This window comes from Gavia stellata, chromosome Z (genome assembly GCF_030936135.1).
Source record: "Gavia stellata isolate bGavSte3 chromosome Z, bGavSte3.hap2, whole genome shotgun sequence".
Classification (NCBI taxonomy): Eukaryota; Metazoa; Chordata; class Aves; order Gaviiformes; family Gaviidae; genus Gavia; species Gavia stellata.
In genome coordinates this window covers 26,505,897-26,522,764 of record NC_082637.1, presented here as the reverse complement: position 1 = coordinate 26,522,764, position 16,868 = coordinate 26,505,897, and the positions used below count along the sequence as shown (strand labels likewise).

General features: G+C 41.1%; 2 protein-coding genes across 2 annotated transcripts in view; one reads left to right on the top strand and one right to left on the bottom strand.

The window, feature by feature from the left end:
* The window catches only part of DMGDH (dimethylglycine dehydrogenase), a 45,774-nt gene extending 45,387 nt beyond the window's left edge, over positions 1-387 (bottom strand). The window contains exon 1 of the mRNA XM_059834116.1: positions 266-387. Within this exon, the coding sequence (XP_059690099.1) occupies positions 266-387 (122 nt within the window). The remainder of the gene's footprint in view (positions 1-265) is intronic.
* Positions 388-769: 382 nt separating this feature from the next.
* On the top strand, positions 770-16,608 carry LOC104262804 (betaine--homocysteine S-methyltransferase 1). Its single transcript, XM_059833850.1, has 8 exons — positions 770-833; positions 4,749-4,881; positions 9,010-9,128; positions 11,123-11,314; positions 11,903-12,050; positions 12,949-13,131; positions 15,654-15,882; positions 16,394-16,608. The coding sequence occupies exons 1-8, from the start codon at positions 795-797 to the stop codon at positions 16,566-16,568; spliced, it is 1,218 nt and encodes a 405-aa protein (XP_059689833.1). The 5' UTR covers positions 770-794; the 3' UTR covers positions 16,569-16,608.
* Positions 16,609-16,868: the final 260 nt, after the last annotated feature.

The following is a 16,868-nucleotide window of genomic DNA, read 5'->3' as shown; positions in this document are numbered from 1 at the left end:
CGAGGTGCAGGGGGCAGATGCACCTCCTGCCCGATGGGTGAGGCCCTCGCGGGCCGGGGACCCCGACCGGCAGCTGGTGGAGCACCCCAGGCCGGCGGAAGGAGCCCATTCCCCCTACCACCTTCCCCTCACTGCCTGGCGCTTTACCCTCGGCGGCCGCGCCTTCAGGCGGCGCGCACCCCGACGCGCTGACAGCGCGGCCGCTAACGGCTCCTCTACCCGCGCCTCCCCACCGCCCCCCCGGCACGGCCCGGCCCGCACTCACCGCCCCTGCGCGCCTGCACCGCCGCCGAGGGGCCGCAGGGCAGCCGCGGCGAGGGGGTCGGGCCGACCGCCGCGGCCGGGGGGCCGCAGCCGCCGCAGAGCTCCCCGCAGCATCGCGCTCATCCCGCACGCAGCCCGCCGGCAGCAGGGACGGACAGCGCTGGCTCCGCGCCTCTCCCGACGGCGTCCCGTCCCGTCCCTGCCCCCGCCGAGGCCAGCCCTCACGGAGGAGGGCGCCGGCCCGCCCCTTGGCTGAGGGGGCAGCCCGGGGGAGCAACCGGGAGCCTCCCGACCTCGAGCCCGGCGGGGGCGGGCCGGCGGCGGGAGGGCGCTGGGCAGCCCCGGGCCGTGCCAGGGCGCCCCGCGGGGTCAGGGGCCGGGCCGGCCGCGGGTGTCTCCCGGAGCGCTGCCCACCGCGGCCCGCCTCCTCCCCGGGCTATAAAAGTGCGGGCTGAGCACTCGCAGCATCTCAAGCTTCGTGCGGAGCCGTCGGGGCAGGCTCGAGCAGCCGGCGTCCCTGGGTGAGGAAGATGCTGCCGATCGGGAAGACGACGAAACAGGGCAAAAGGGTAATTCTCCCATCTCCCTCCCCGGCTCAGCCCCCGTCCGCTGCTCCCGGTGGGCCCGTCCCGCGCTGCTGCCCGGCGTGGGGGCAGCGGCGGGCGCTGGGAGGGGTGGCCCCGCCGCCGTCCCCTTCGCCGCCCGCCGCGGGCGCTGACCGGGCGGTAGCGGAGAGGCAGCCCCGCGCCGGTGCTGCGGGGGGCGGCGGGGGCCCCGCAGCGGCACAGGGAGCTCGGCTCTGGGCCAGGCCCTGGCGCCGCTGTGCCCGGCCGCCTCTCCCGCCCCCTCGGGGTCCTGCCTGGAGGCTCTCCGGGGGAGCTGCTGCTAACCTGGCACAGCCCGCGAACCGCGCTGCTTAACCTCCCGGTAAGGTACTCGGTATTTCTGCAGGTAAGGTCATTCTGTGAAAATCTAAAGTAAAGCCATAACAATAACTATACCTATTCAGCATAGAGCCATTAAAGACATTTGGACACCGTTATGAGGTAGATTAGATTGAACTTAATGCTGTAGCAGCTCAAGAATTGTGATTTCTCTGAACACATAGACTGGAGCCTCCGAAGTTCGAAACCGTTTTGCTTAGTATTATTTGATATGCAAACTAAACAGTACTCACAACACATTAAAATTGTAAATACTTTAAGCATAAACCGTCGTTGGATGGGATTTCTGTCTCCAGCATCCTGACAACTCTATTTAAAAGCCCCAAATTGCTCTTCCCTTCATTTATATGACTGAATACCAACACTGTTTGCAATATGAGCGCGGTCTCCAATATACGCATGCCCTTTGCACCCTCTTTTAGCTGAAGAAATAAACCAGTATAAAAAGTTATCCAGGCATCAGCCATTCTGGCCATTAAGGCAAACGTAGGAGCAATGTCTAAATCAAACTCTCTGACACATACCAGTACTGCTACCCTGCACTGCTGCTTGGGAAGGTCAGTGGAATCACGTATTCCGTCTTCCATTCAGAAGGATGCTATTATCATTAATAGGACACTTCTTACTCAAGCTGGTTTTACTAGTTTTTATGTGTAGCATATAAGTGTAGAGTAAGAAAACAGAAGGATATGGGAAGAAGTCTATGAGCCCTAGGCCTTTCAGGTAGATCAATTATACAGAAAGGAGGTGGGGAGGTATTTGTTGTGCTTTTTATTTTCTGGCACATACTCATGCCACCTAACTTCAGACACCTAGCAGAAGGCAATTGCCCTAAGTTGCCCCTACAGGCAATGGGCAGAGATAACCTTCTCTTGAGGGCTCGCTTAAGATCTGAATAGTTGTTTTGAGATGCTTTTTTCTGTCCACTGATGGAAAGGTAGGATATAGGTAGGCCAAGCAAGCTTTTCACTTACATGGTTTAGTTCCATTCCTAAAGGTGATTGAGGGAGTATTTTCATACAGACATTTGCACTCTTCCTATGGATAGATGTATGGACTATGTGGTGCAACTTCATTCATGGTAGCAAAAGTAAAGCAGTGAAAAAATGGCTCAGAAAAGTCTTGGTTAGCTTTTTACAGATACTATTTATTGTTATTTAATACCAGAACTGTGTACCACTGGACCACCTGACAGGACAATTTTGATCTGGATTGGGCATGAGCACACAGCAGTAGCTCTCTGGGGCAGAACAAAACAATGTTGATGCTGAGCTTATGCTAGCTATATGCTGGTTGAACCAATGGTATTTTACCCAGCATAGATAAAGTAAAAATGGTGTGAAGAAATTATCAGACCTATAATAAAGTTTGCAAAAAAGTTATTTCCATTTTATGCCAATCTGAACTAACGCAGTAAGTTTGTATTAAGTACTTTGTGTTTTATAATTATGTCACATGCTATTAGATGCCCCAATGCTAGGTTTAATATATCACAATATGTTATGTATTAAGATGCCATGGTATATTCAATCATGCCTTATGTTGCTTCTGTGTGTCAAAACTGAAGATTATTTTAAATCTGTTAGTTGTAGTGCATTTAAATGTATCTATATATGATATTAACATGTATCTATTACTTAATGTTCAATTAACAGGCAACGACTGAGGCTGCTTGTTTGTCAAAGATTTTTTTCCTCCACACTCCTGTTCTCTGCATATTAAGCTTCTGAAGCAGGCTCCATCTATAAAAGATTCCTTGGCAGGCAGAGGAAGCAGAGGCTCAACCAGTGATCCCTTGGGTGCCTTTCTCTGGCCCCATTTGAGGCATTGTGTTACAATTGCAAATTAGTTAATTGGAAACACAGTCTTTACAAAGCCTCCTGACATTTACACTTAGAACAGAATTGCCCTAGGAGACAGGGATGACTGGTAGACTCATTGAAAGTAACTGAGTTTTGGAGATGGAGTATTGCAGATTGAGTTTTGTCCTGGTCCTGCTGAAATAAAGATAAAAGCTTGCACACTTTATTCAAGTTAATCAGGTCAATATTTTGGCAAGTTCACAATGTGCAATGGAATATGATGCAGGGATTTGCAAGCCAACACTCGGCCAAGCTCATGTATCTGCAGAGCAGCACTGTACAGAGAAGTCCTGTTACCTTGCTGCCATGTCAGTGCCTGAGCCAAAAATGCCAACCCTCTCAGCCAGGCTTTATAGCCTTCACGTAGCCATACACTGCTATGCTTGATACTGGAACCGGTATAGTTGCCACCGTGCTCCTTCTTGTTGGTAAGACATACTCTCAGCCTGCCTAAAGGGCAGTGCTGCGATGTTGTAAGTGTTTGAATTCCTGGATGTATGGTGTGAGAACTGAATTAATGAAGGAGAAATTATCAAGAAAGATATCTACTAACGGCTGGAGGCTCATTCTTAAAAAACTCTTCCTCTCAGCATGAAAACCACACTCAACTCTATGTCCACAAGGCTTTTCTTTTTCCTAGTCCCTCAGATTTCATCTACTGAAATGCCAGTGTGTCATCAAGAAAATATAACTATGGAGGAAAATTTTAGTCTTCCCTTTGATTATTTTCCTGTACTTACTACCTTTGTTAATGAAATGAGTCTGCATTCATCCACTTTTTAAAGTAAATAGAATTGTGGTTGTAATCCAGTTGCAGAAATTAGTACTATTTAGTGTCATAGCAAGGTACATTCTGGAAAATTTGAACAAGCCAATGAAGCAATCAAAGGAATACAAAAAATAATATATAGTAGGTGCAACCAATATATGTTCTCATGTTTTTCAGTTTTACAAAAATAATTACCGCTTTCCTTGCATTAGCATGGAGTTCAAGGCAGAAGCAAGGTTAATCACAGGGTGCTGTAAGGTTTGTAATTTGGCATCTTAAAACATTTCCAGGCTATGCAAAACATGCAAGATTTTCTTTCATTTTCTAAGTCTAGGTAAGCAAACCCAGGCCAGTAAAAAGTCTGTCAGAAAATGGAGGCCAGCATTTTGAGATGCGTCTTATTTCGTAGGAAAATGTTACATGCTTACTTTTCTATGATGCCCATTGTGCCATCTTGTGTCACAAGCTGCTTGTCCTGAGGCTCTGTCAAGATGGCATTCATAGCTAAAGAGCAAATGAGCTAAAAAAAAGGTCAATGATATTAGTGTTTCATTTTAAGAAGTTTCTCATATATTTTACAGGAGAATTTAAGACGGAATGGAATTGGACCATTGACTTCTAGTTCTGGGGACTATATCTCTGGAATACAATACAACTGACTAAGGAAAAGTCTTATGTAATATATATGCACATATTAAAGCCTTATGTTGCAAAACAGACCACCTACCATTCTTTAAAGAGAAATTCAATACAGAAATTGATTACTTTTTATTATTATGGCAAAGATGTTTCTCGTAGCCCACAAATATTTATGTCTGCTTTGCAAATTCAGGAAATGGCAACAAAGACAAAGGAAGCCTACAAACCTGAAGAACTGTAATTATTAACTTTTCCTCCTGCTTTCTTCAGGGTATTCTAGAGCGCTTAGATGCTGGAGAAATTGTGATTGGAGATGGAGGATTTGTCATTGCTCTTGAAAAGAGGGGATATGTAAAAGCTGGGCCTTGGACTCCTGAAGCAACGGTAGAACACCCAGAAGCAGGTCAGTTTTGCTGGGAAATGGTAATCCTATAGTGAGTGTAAACATGGTTGGATAAATAAACGTATAGGAACTTGTAGTAGGTTTTTAAATAGAAGTGTTCCTTGACACTGTAGAATTACACCGTTAAGAATAGCCTGAGAATCTATAGTCCAAATGCTCATCTTACCTCTTTTTCTTGCTCTTAACACTGGCCAAAAGTTGGCTGAGTAAGAATGCTTAGTGGAAACATATAGTGATACCTCTCCAGAATCCTCTCCCAGTCTTCAATAATCTGCAGCCCAGGGACTCTTTGACTCAGATATGGTATCTTTGTAATTAATAACATTCAGTGATTTCTCTCTCATGGATTTGTCCAGCCTGTCCTTGAGCTGATATAAAGCGTACCATTTAAAACATCTCATGAAAAAGAATTCTGCAGTTAACTCTGATTTGTTGTGTTCTAGCCATTCTAGGACTTTTATATTGTTATAAATGAATATAGTTTGTTTATTAATTCTTTCAGGAAAATAGCAGCTTTTAATAAACAATGGAATGGAAGAACAGTATTTAATGTATCTGGCTCCACTGTGAAATGAGGAATGATAAACCTCATAAGAACCTAAGAATTGCAATAAACATTTAATGGATTAACACTCTTAAAGCGGAGGGGGACAAAACGAGCAATCATTCTTGCCTTCCAGCATAAAGATTATAGTGTTTAGCATAAATAGTGCAAAAGCAGATGCTATTATCTATTTATGTATGCTTCATTACAAGAAATCATTTGCCCTAGTAATATGATGTGCAGTTAATTCCACAAGCCAGTTCAGAATATCCTGGGGAAAAAAAGATTTCTTTGTTCTGTTTTAAGTGTTTGCCCTTCCAAATCAGTCTTTCCTCTGTACAGGGGGAAGAAGGAAGGAGAGGGGAAGAAGGAGAGACATCTTAGCCCTGTCTATTATATTGCTTTGTACACCTTACCTATTTATTCACCCTAATCCTTCTCAGCCTTCAAGTGCTATTTTATGTGTTGCATGCCTCACTTAGGGTCACGGACAGCCTTAGATAATGCAGAGCTCCAGCAAAGGTTTAAAGAGTGATGACCTAATTTGCTGACCCTCATCTCTCAAAAAGACATCCCATTAACTCTCTGTTTCTCTCCACCTCTACCTTTGTCTGCCCCTACACATTCCATCTTACAAATCATAGCACTTATCCCATGCTCTTTATTTCCCCTTTGCTCACTTACTTCGCACCTCAAAAGCCCTTGACCCTCTCCACAGGTCCTTTTGGGAAGTGCAGGTCTTGGTCCATGGGGAATGCAAGACATTGCCTTATGTAGAGGCAGTTGCAGATAGCTTAAATTGGCTACATTGGCACACAGATTTGCTTTAAATAACTGATCAGTAGTCATAGGTTAGAATCCAGCCTTCTAAGAATTGGTACTGATTTGCTAGAGCATATTTCTCGTGTCTGTAACGTCTTTTATAAGCCCCTTATAGACTATTTATAAATACAGCCTTCACTGGAAATGTGTTCATTTCTTTCAGTGCAGTGTGCTGCCTCCCCTCCATTACTGCTTTTTTCTGCTGCATGCTCGAGAGTCATGTTACTTTGAAAGCAGGTGTAAAGAACAGAAGGAGCAACTGGCTGTGCCAGCTGGTGTAAAACCAGTACAACTACCAGACCTACTTGTCTTTGTAAGGAAGCAGGAAAAAGGAGGGAGGTTCTGAGAATGCAGCAAGGAGTGGGGGGGGGGGGGGGCGGGGGGGGGGAAGCGTGAGTTCAAGGCCACTATCTCCATTACAAGAGACGTTTTGCCAGACTGACAAATTTAGAAATGAGGTCTAAATATTTCTTCTAAGCCAGGTCAGGTATTGCTCTGTAGTGGAACGATATACATAAGCACTTATTGCCCCCATCTCCTGTTAGCTTAAGGCTGTGTCTTTTCTGAAATGTCCAACCCATGGTGGATTGAAATGAAAACTCAGGGCTATACATCTGACTCCTAAAATACATCAAATTGTTAATACTTATTTAGCCTCATATGTGGCTGTTATACCCATTTCTCGAATGGTGGAGGAAAACACAGCTTCAGGAACATGCTGGAAGTTACACAAGAAGTGAATTACAGAGTGGTTTGGTTTTTTGGTAGTGCAGACTGCTGTGGGCTTGATAATAGTAACAGTATATTCTACTGATAAAAACAATTTGCCTGGGGTTTAATGGGATTCAGGCTAATACTTACAATATTCTTTCCCTCAAAATGTAGACCCATTCAAGAGTCTCCTCTTCACACACCTGATAGTTTGGGATATGAAGTTCCTTACTCATGTGTGTTAGATTATGTTTCATTTGCCTACCTATGTGACCATCCTTATTCACACAAATCCCAGGCATTCTTCTAGGAATGCAAGAACCATATGTAAAGAGCACTAATGGGTGTAAACAAATCTGGTTTATTACAGAAATGTCATAGAGCATTTGTGAAAATATTTGTAGATTCTTTTTCCTTTTCCCATTTGTTGACTAGTTTTCATCAATGATCTCTCATGGGGGAGAACAGAAAAACAAACTACAGAACACTAGAAATATACAGAGACAGCCCTTTTAGCTGGGATTGGTACCCTATTTTAATGCTGTAGCAAAAAGAATACTCCCTGCCCTAGGAATGTTTTGACTCTGAATAAAAGTTGTAAGATGGAAATTTGATCCTGGTAGTTCAGGCAGATTCCAGGGACTTTTCAAACTACAGCTCTGCTATATTCTGTGTTCCTGGGTAGGTCTTTGACTGCTGGGAAAAAAAAACATTGTGTTAAATCACACTGTGGTTACTCAAGGCTGTAATTAGAAAGGAAGTACGTACTAGTAGAGAAAATCAAGGGACAAGACACTGATCTTTCACCAAAAGCAGAACGTGCCTGCAAGCATGCAGATTGACTCTAGCAACTCTCACTGCTGTTTGAGCTTCTCTGGCATAGAAGGCTGTGTTTGTTGCCGCTGAAGGGAGTAATTTCATTCTCGTGACACATTCACACATTTCCCTAATGACACAGATTATCTGTAGACAATGAGGTATGATAAACCAGGACTTCAGGAAAACTTTTCCAAGCATCTGCTACAGAAACTGCAGACTTCTTGTGTCTGTGTATAGTATCTAGGGAATAAATTATTCCTGTATTTGCATTTTAACTCTGTTTTACGTGATCAGTAGTGTTCTAGAAATTATTATAATTATAGTTCTGTGGGCATACATATAAAACCAATTGACAGCTCCTGTTCTGTTCCTGCTGTGGCAATTGCAGTGTACTGCTTACAGTGATGAAGGCAGAACTACCATTACAGAGCCTGCTCCCAAAGTCCTAATGTAGGAAATTTGTCCATTAAAAGTAATGCCAACCTTTCCTTCAAAAGAAGTGTTGGCTCTGTAGTAAAATCATCATGTGCTGACTTTTGAGAAGAATTAAGTCTGTGTTGCGAGTTACTTTTCTGGAGCAGCAAATAATCTTTTAGTTAAGGGTGTAGAGCTTTGGTTTTGGCTGACTAGGGTCAGCTGGAGTTTTGTAGGGGGAGAAAACTAGAAAATATAAAATAGAGGAGGTAATGGAACACTGTATTCTTCTATATAAATATAATCTTGTCCCTTAGTTTGTTGCCATGATACTTCTGTTTTCTTCTTCATAGTCTAGAAGCTAAGAAAATATGGCTTTTTCATTTGATGATCTTTTTGTCTGGTATTCCTTGTTACGCTTTCATGCTCTTTTGTCAAATGTCTGCTTTCCCTTCCTAAACCACTATGCAGTTCTATGAAGTGAAATTCGGAGGTCTGAAGGACTGCAGAATGTAGAAGGTGGTATAGGCAAGGTGGCATGCAAAACTGAATCTAGTGATAAACTAAATAGAAATCTTCAGTCATTCTTAGCAGAGAATAACTAAGGATAAAGTTTTCTACCTAACGTTCTGAGAGCGAGAAGAAAGGAATTCTATGCAGACTGGGGTACTGCTTCTACTCTCCCATAATGGCTCTTCTAGTAAACACAGTATCACTTATTTTACAGTAACATTACTTCAATAAACATTTAATTCTGGGATAACAACAGTAATAACTGTACCAAACATCTCTTCTTTGTCTCTTTCAATTCTTTGCAGTTCGTCAGCTTCACCGGGAATTCATCAGAGCTGGATCCAATGTTCTGCAGACATTCACCTTTTATGCCAGTGAGGACAAACTAGAGAACAGGGGCAATTATGTAGCTGAGAAAATAAGTGTGAGTAAAACTCTGTTTTGATGGAGATATGAAATAAATGGATTAATTTCAAAAGGCTTCGTAGGGAGATTATTGAGTACTTTCACAGTTTGTCGTAACAGTTTTGGCTATATTTGAGGACCAAAGAATGAGATGATGCAATTTCAGAGTTTGGAATAGCAAGAAAGACAAGGTTAAAGGACAAAAAAATAACAAAATGTGGCAAGGATGGAGAGGGGAAAGAGGATGCCCACATCGTATTTTTCCCATCTGAGGAGATTAGTTTACTGGAGTTATGATACAAAGAGTATAGGGAGGACTAAATGCACAGAGAGCAAAATCAGCTGAAAAAAAAGAAATGCTTTAACATCCAGAGAAACAAATCAACTGCAAAAATGGTGAAGAATCTTAGAGAATAATGAGCAGCTAATCACATGGTTCTAAAAAACATTCCAGTCTCTTCAATAAAGTAACAACTAAAAAATCCAAGGTATACATTGTGGTCAATATTCTCTTTCTCATATGTAAGGGTAATCTGTTACAGCAACAGAAGTACCACGTTGGTGTTTTCTTACCCCCTACACAAAGGAGTTGTAGAATGTTGGGTGTGTTCAATAGGTGTAGGCCCCAGCTCCACTGGCACTTCTGGCACAGACATTTCTAGATGGTTCCTTTGAGACTAGAAGGTTTGCCATTGAGTATTTTCTCTGTTCCTTTCCCCTTTGGTCCTATTGTCTATTTCAACCTCTGCAAAACAGAGAAGATTCTCCAGGGCGCCCGGAGGAAGGAGTATCTTTGTATCTATCTGTGAAGATATCCCAAGTTAGAAATTAGAAAAATCTGGACACTACGGAAACACTTGAGGCTTAATTAAGAAGTCATACCAAAATGTCATATGACCAAATTTATCTGAAATGCTGTTACCTTTACATTCAATAGATGCAACATTGAAATGTCTGAAGTGGTAGTCCCAGAAATACAGTGCCTCTGGAACAAGCCATGCTGTAACTCTTGCTGCCATGCAAAATTGTAAGAAGGGCTGGGAGAGCATGTGGTATTGGGAATGCATTGCAGCCAAGCTTTCCAGATTGATTTGCTGCCACTTCTAGAAGCAGGCTTTAACTGGTTTATGGCTCCACTTCCCAGAGTTCCCAAACATGTACCTGAGCACAAGTGCAAATGGAAGACAATCTGTCAGCAATGGCCTTAAAAATCACCTGGGTCTTTTGAGGCAGACATGGAAAACTTCAGCTGAGAGAAACCTATGTAGATTCTAAGTAGTCCACGGGCTGCAGGGAAACCTGCTCTAAACAGTACTTGTTATCTATCCCAAATAATGATTCTCTTCCCAAAATCTTTTTTTCCCAGCTTAACCTCTTTTTCACAAGCTGTTCTAGTCATCCCGATATAGGTATAGATGGAATGTGTCTTTCAGTCTACATGATTAATTAATCATACATAGTGATAAGTTTCCCTTTGCTATTCTTAAATTGGTAACTTTAACATCAGATAATTAATGATATCTTTTTTAAAAATGCCTGAAATAACTCTATATGAATATTATATCTTAAATTTTGCAAATTATCAAAATTCTAAAATACATTTTAAAAAAAGACAAATCAATTGAAATTACTACATATTTTGTTTTCCACCCACAAAATGTCAGAATAAAACCATACACTTAAGTGTAACTAGCTCATTTTCTAAGAGGCAAAGAAAATTCCACTTCACACCAAATATTTGCTTTTTATAGACTATTTGTGTAAGATGTATTAGAGGTAATATGTTTTTGTAATATTTGATAATATGATAACTTAGAGGTGGCAAGAAATTTGTTTCCTAATGTTTGTTATTTTTATGAAAGATGCCGATCTTCCTAATGAATTTTATTTTAAAATCAATTTCAATTATAAAAGAACATGAAGAAGCCATTACAGATTTTTACTCTTTTTGTGCTCTGAAATTACATGCATATCTCTGACCAGCTAAAACTGACATAATATATATCCATACAGTGCCAGAAAGTGAATGAAGCTGCTTGTGACATTGCAAGAGAAGTGGCTAATGAAGGCGACGCTTTAGTGGCTGGAGGAGTCAGTCAAACACCATCCTACTTAAGCTGCAAGGATAAAGCAGAGGTTAAAGCAGCCTTTCGAAAGCAACTAGATGTCTTCATGAAGAAGAATGTGGACTTCCTAATTGCAGAGGTAAATCTGTAAAAAGAGTACATGCCTTCAGCTGGCACAGTGTTAACTTTAAGATGTCAAATCTGCTTCAGGAAGTATAAGTATATATTGCTCTCTCCTTTAAAACCTTCTGTTGTGCTCTTATTCCAGTAGTATCAGGTATTTTTCTAGCTGTACAGCAGCATCTGCAAGCATCCTAGAATAGGACCTTGAAACCTAAATTTCTATCTCAGTCAAGTAAAATTCTGTACTGGTACAAAGAGGATAGATTAATGTGATCTTGACTAGTTCCTATTTCCTCCCATACACCATAAGCAATCAACCTAAGGTGACTTTTCTAGGTGAAAATAGTTCTTTGGGGATAAATCCCTGATTAACCTCCTGTATGGGCATTCTCATTCTGAAACAAGAGTATAATTTTTTATTTAGTCTTACTTACTGACTTTTTAAAATCCTTTTTTAACTGTGTAGTCAGTGAACTCAACTGAATTCTGTCAGTGTAAATCAGAAAAGAATCAAGTCATTGTATTGGTGAAATTGGGGTCTGGATTAATGTGTTTATGCTTCATCTCCAAGAAAGAAAAGCAGTGCAGTTTCAATTTCTTTCAGTATTTTGAACATGTTGAAGAGGCTGTCTGGGCAGTTGAAGTTCTAAAAGAATCTGGAAAGCCAGTTGCAGCTACGATGTGCATTGGTCCAGAAGGAGACATGCATGGCGTGCCCCCTGGACAATGTGCTGTCCAACTGGTAAAGGCTGGTAAGAATCTGTTTTAATATGCCCTTTAAAAGTATGGAACAAAGTAAAGTCCTTAAGTATTGAGATAAATGGATGTGTATCTCAAGTAGGTAGCTTCCCCATTATATCTGACAAAAGTTTTGACCCTATAGAAAAGTTTTTGTGTACTTTACTAGAGCAGTCTTGTGAAAAACATGAAAATGCAGCTATGAAATCCTTGTTAACCAGGATGGTATTGGGAGCAATAGCCACAGGCAGCTGATACTGCATAGAGCAAAATCCTAAACCTACTCAAATTTGGTTACAGAGCCAACCCCAAATTCTGGGCTCACAATTATGAAACATCAGCAGAATCCAAAGCCACCTTTGATTTTCTGCTCACGTTTTTAGAAGTGTATGGAGCACAGTTCAAATCCAGGATGAGAGAATAAGAGGATGAAAAAATTAATCTTTTTGCCTACCAAAGGCTGTGTTTTCTGCAGGACAAGGGGAAGGGTAGAAGAAATTAATCAGGCCATGAGGAATGATGGTACAGGGGTTTATTACATCTGTTCTAAACTACTCTCTTCCTTTGGAGTTAGAGCTGAAATCCAAAGGCAGAACCTGTGTTAGGAACCTGCTAGCTATTTGCATATGTGGCTGTACATTATCAGTCTTCATCGATTAAGCACTGATAAGAAAAGCAACTGTATGAGGGTGGAAGATATGATTCGTCATCAGGAAGGTAATGAGGAGCGCAACTGAGCTGTAAATAGAATGATCAACCTCAGTAGAGTTGAGGCTGGCTCTAAACCAACTGCCTTGTTTTCATAATGCTGATGTAAAGATGGACTACTCTGCTTCTGGAGTGGTGTGGCTAAGAACTTTCATCTCCCACTTCCTGGGGAGTTGTGACTTGAAGTTATTTTCCTCCTCCTAGGTGCTTCTATTGTTGGAGTCAACTGCCATTTTGATCCAGATACTTCCCTGGAAACCATGAAACTGATGAAAGAGGGCTTGCAGGCTGCTAAACTGAAAGCGCACCTGATGGCCCAACCACTTGCTTTCCATACACCTGATTGTGGAAAGCAGGGTTTTATTGATCTTCCAGAATTTCCCTTTGGTAAGACAAGGGTATCTTTTTTATTATTATTATTTTATTGTCTATTCCGTTTTTTTCCCCCAGCTTTTAGTAAAGCTGAAGCTGCAAGGTGTCCTTCTATACAATAGGATCAGTACCAATTATCCTGTCTGGTATTTTCCATAGAGGAATTGCAGTGTAATATTGGATTAAAGATCATCCACATAGTGAGAGTATTTCAGCAGTATCACAGCATGTGACTGAAAGTGAAATTATGATGAAAACAGTTAAAAAGTGCCACAACCTAAACTCAGTTAAAAAATGTAGTTCTTCCTTGTGCTATAGAACCTTGTTCAGGACAGCTGTAAACAGTCCAAAGAAATGAACAAGAGCAAATACACTAAGAACAACCCAGACTTAAATGCTTTTGCATTGGAGCTCTCCAGCATTCTGCGTTGTGACATCTATCCCACAAGCCCTATAATGTTTACCTGCATAGGGATTTAATGTACAATGCATATGCAGAACTGGATGTAGGTGCGTGATTATTGCACTCATAATGGTTCAGTCATGCAAGTGTAACTGTCTAATGTAAGTGAGATTAGAGAGAAACCAGAAGAGGGAGTATGTTCTTTGATGTTGCTAACAAATGGATTAGCAGTTTGGAGATGGATTCATCACATGTATGCTCAGGAGAAATTCTACAAAGACTGAAAGATTCAGCCACTTTATGTGTATTAAGGCTTGTGTATTTAGGGCTTATTTCAACCTGGGTTGTAGAAGATCACATCCCTTTAAGGTAAGAGGACAAAATCAGCCTAAATATTTTAAAATTTGTTAGAAAATTGCTTTCATTTTCAGGTATTGTACACTCTTCTTTTCAAGATCAGACTATAAAATAAGGTATTAAAACATTTGAAACTTGAATTTGTAGCAAAAAATTTGAGACATAGATGTGATTTTCAGGAAGATTTTTTTAAATTCATCTCTTTACATAAACAAAGGAAAGGGAATAAAGCATGAGCCTGAGGTATTCATTAAATGCCAATAACATGTGTGAGTTCTGAAATGTTTAAGTGTTGGGAACTCACTTATTCTATTCATTCCTTCATATAACTCCTCCAATTGCAAGCAGAAAAAGGTGGAACAGATGCAGTAAGTAATCAAATGAATTGAAGGATTCACTCTTTGGTTTGTTATGGTTCTTGGCTTGTATGAGAGAGCTTTCAGAAATTTCATGAGTCAATTGGAGAATGCTGGTTCTGTGAATCTTTTCAATATCCAGAAGGAGCAACTGATTACTTGACAGCAGATAAGCAGTTTGGTAAATCATTGTTAAACTGACCCAGTTAACTCTGGTTTTTGTGGAAGGCAATATGCACAAAGAGGTATTTAGGTATTTGAAGCATACATAACCTCTGTACAGGCTGATAAGATCACTGTTTCTAGAAAGGTGTTGGCTATGTTGTATTGGCAAACTCCAGCATCAAGATGCCAGCAGTATTTAGTTACCTGTAGAGCTTTTCCCAGTTTTCTGTGTTTTCCCTTCTGTGTTACTGCAATTGCTCTGAAATGTCACCAGTTAAGCAAGGACAATGTTTTAGAAAGAAATGTCCTGGTCAGTCAAAGCATAACCAATTATCTCAAGAGTAGATACATAGAGGGGCTAAATCTAGCAGCAGGTTACAATCTTCTCATCAAAAATTAATGAAAATTTCAATCTCTTTTTACTATAATTGTTAACATAAACTGTTAAGCTATAGCTATTTCATTCTGAAAAAAAGCCAAGAAAAGAAATGGAATGTTACTCTATTTTGGGAAGGGGAAAATCCCACAAAATATCATCTGTGCAGTGACTTGTTTTCATAGAATACTGCTTCACTCTGCTCACCACAACCTGCAAAAGGGAGAAGGGTTCAAAATAAAGATTGCATCCTAACTTATCTACACTCAGAACTTTCCACAAGGAATGACATGGTTTGAGGCAGCAAGCTGATTATGGCTGGGATTATAATTAAATCAGGGATGGGCTAAGAAATAGCTACAGATCCCAGCTGTTGGTGAAACAACTGGCTGCCACTAGCTGATCATGGAAAAAAAGTGTAGTAGGCATTCCTGAGGAATAACGAGCAGGCTTATTCCTTTTGCAGGTAGGCTGATACCTTCTGCTTTCACAGATTAGAGCACTGTAATCAGATTTCCCAGATGTTGATTGTCTATTAGGAAGTCTTTGGAAATGTGGGCCCAGCATTGAAAGTACTCCAATACTCCAGTGAAGAACTCTGGCAGAATGGCAAGCATGCAACTTAGGGCTTGATCAGTCTCAGAAGATATTAGGTGCTGTTTTGCAAAGCAAAAAAAGCTTACAACAAGCATAGCTCAGCAGAGCATAGCAGAATCTAAAAGCTAGACTTCTGAAAGTTTGCATCATTAATTCTAGCTTAGACAGTTCAAACATGTACGTCTACAACTAGTTTTGCAAACTGTGTGCAAATATCTCAACAACGTGTTTTCTTAACAAAAAAATGTGCTGGTGGAAACTTAAGATATGAATGTCTTTGCAGGCCTGGAGCCAAGAATTTTAACCAGGTGGGATATTCAAAAATATGCAAGAAAGGCCTATGACTTAGGAATTCGTTACATTGGAGGTTGCTGTGGATTTGAGCCATATCACATCCGAGCAATAGCTGAGGAGCTGGCTCCTGAAAGAGGATTTTTGCCAGAAGCTTCTGAGAAACATGGTAGCTGGGGCAATAGCTTGAGCATGCATACCAAACCCTGGGTCAGAGCAAGGTATGTGTATCTGAACTGGAAAGCACACCAACATGCTCCTTGCAAAGGCTTATATTGGTCCATGCAGCAGACTGGCTTAACTGATATGGAGGTCTAAATATAACTGTAAACATTCTATGTGTTAATAATTTTGAAGAATTAAATCTGATCTGGGAGCAGGGAAAGGGGTGAAGGGGCAGTAGGAGAGCTTCAGAAATTCTCATCCCTCTTTAAAATGAAGATTTGGTCTGAATTAATGTGAAAGTAATTAATGAAAGTTAAGATCAAAAACTAACAGACTGCTGTAAAACAGCTCCTAATGGCGAGTGGCTTAAAATGTTCCTTTCAAGGATGAAAAGATGCTTTTAAAGCATGTAGCGTTTCATTGCATGCTTTCATTCATACTTCTGTATCCAAATACAAAGTCAGTCGGTGCAAGTTAGGTGACCCTTTGCAATGGTGATTTAAGCCACATTTCCTTTAGTATTATGAGGTGCTGGAAAACCCCCTGAATTTCCTTTTCTTTCTTTAGGGCAAGAAAAGAATACTGGGAGAATCTGAAGCCTGCTTCAGGCAGGCCATATTGTCCTTCAATGTCAAAGCCAGATGGCTGGGGAGTGACCAAAGGAGCCAAGGACCTGATGCAACAGAAAGAAGCAACAAGTGAACAACAGCTGAAGGAGCTCTTCCAGAAACAGAAGTTCTAATCCACTGCAGTTGTATAAACGTTAGAATGATTTACCTACAGACCATCTCATCTTCACAAGAAAATCTGTGAAGATGAGTACCCTGTTGATTTATCAGCTAACATGTAATGATAGAGAAAAAATGCAGAAGGAATGTGATTACAGATTAAAAATGTCAAACTTTCATAATAAAATCTTTCACTGGACAAATAGTTTAGAGAATACACAGTCAGAAGGAGGTTTGGATTCTCATAATAATTGAGCTTCTGTTAGCTAGGTGTCATTAATTGCGTGGACACAGAAATACATGGAAAGTAATAA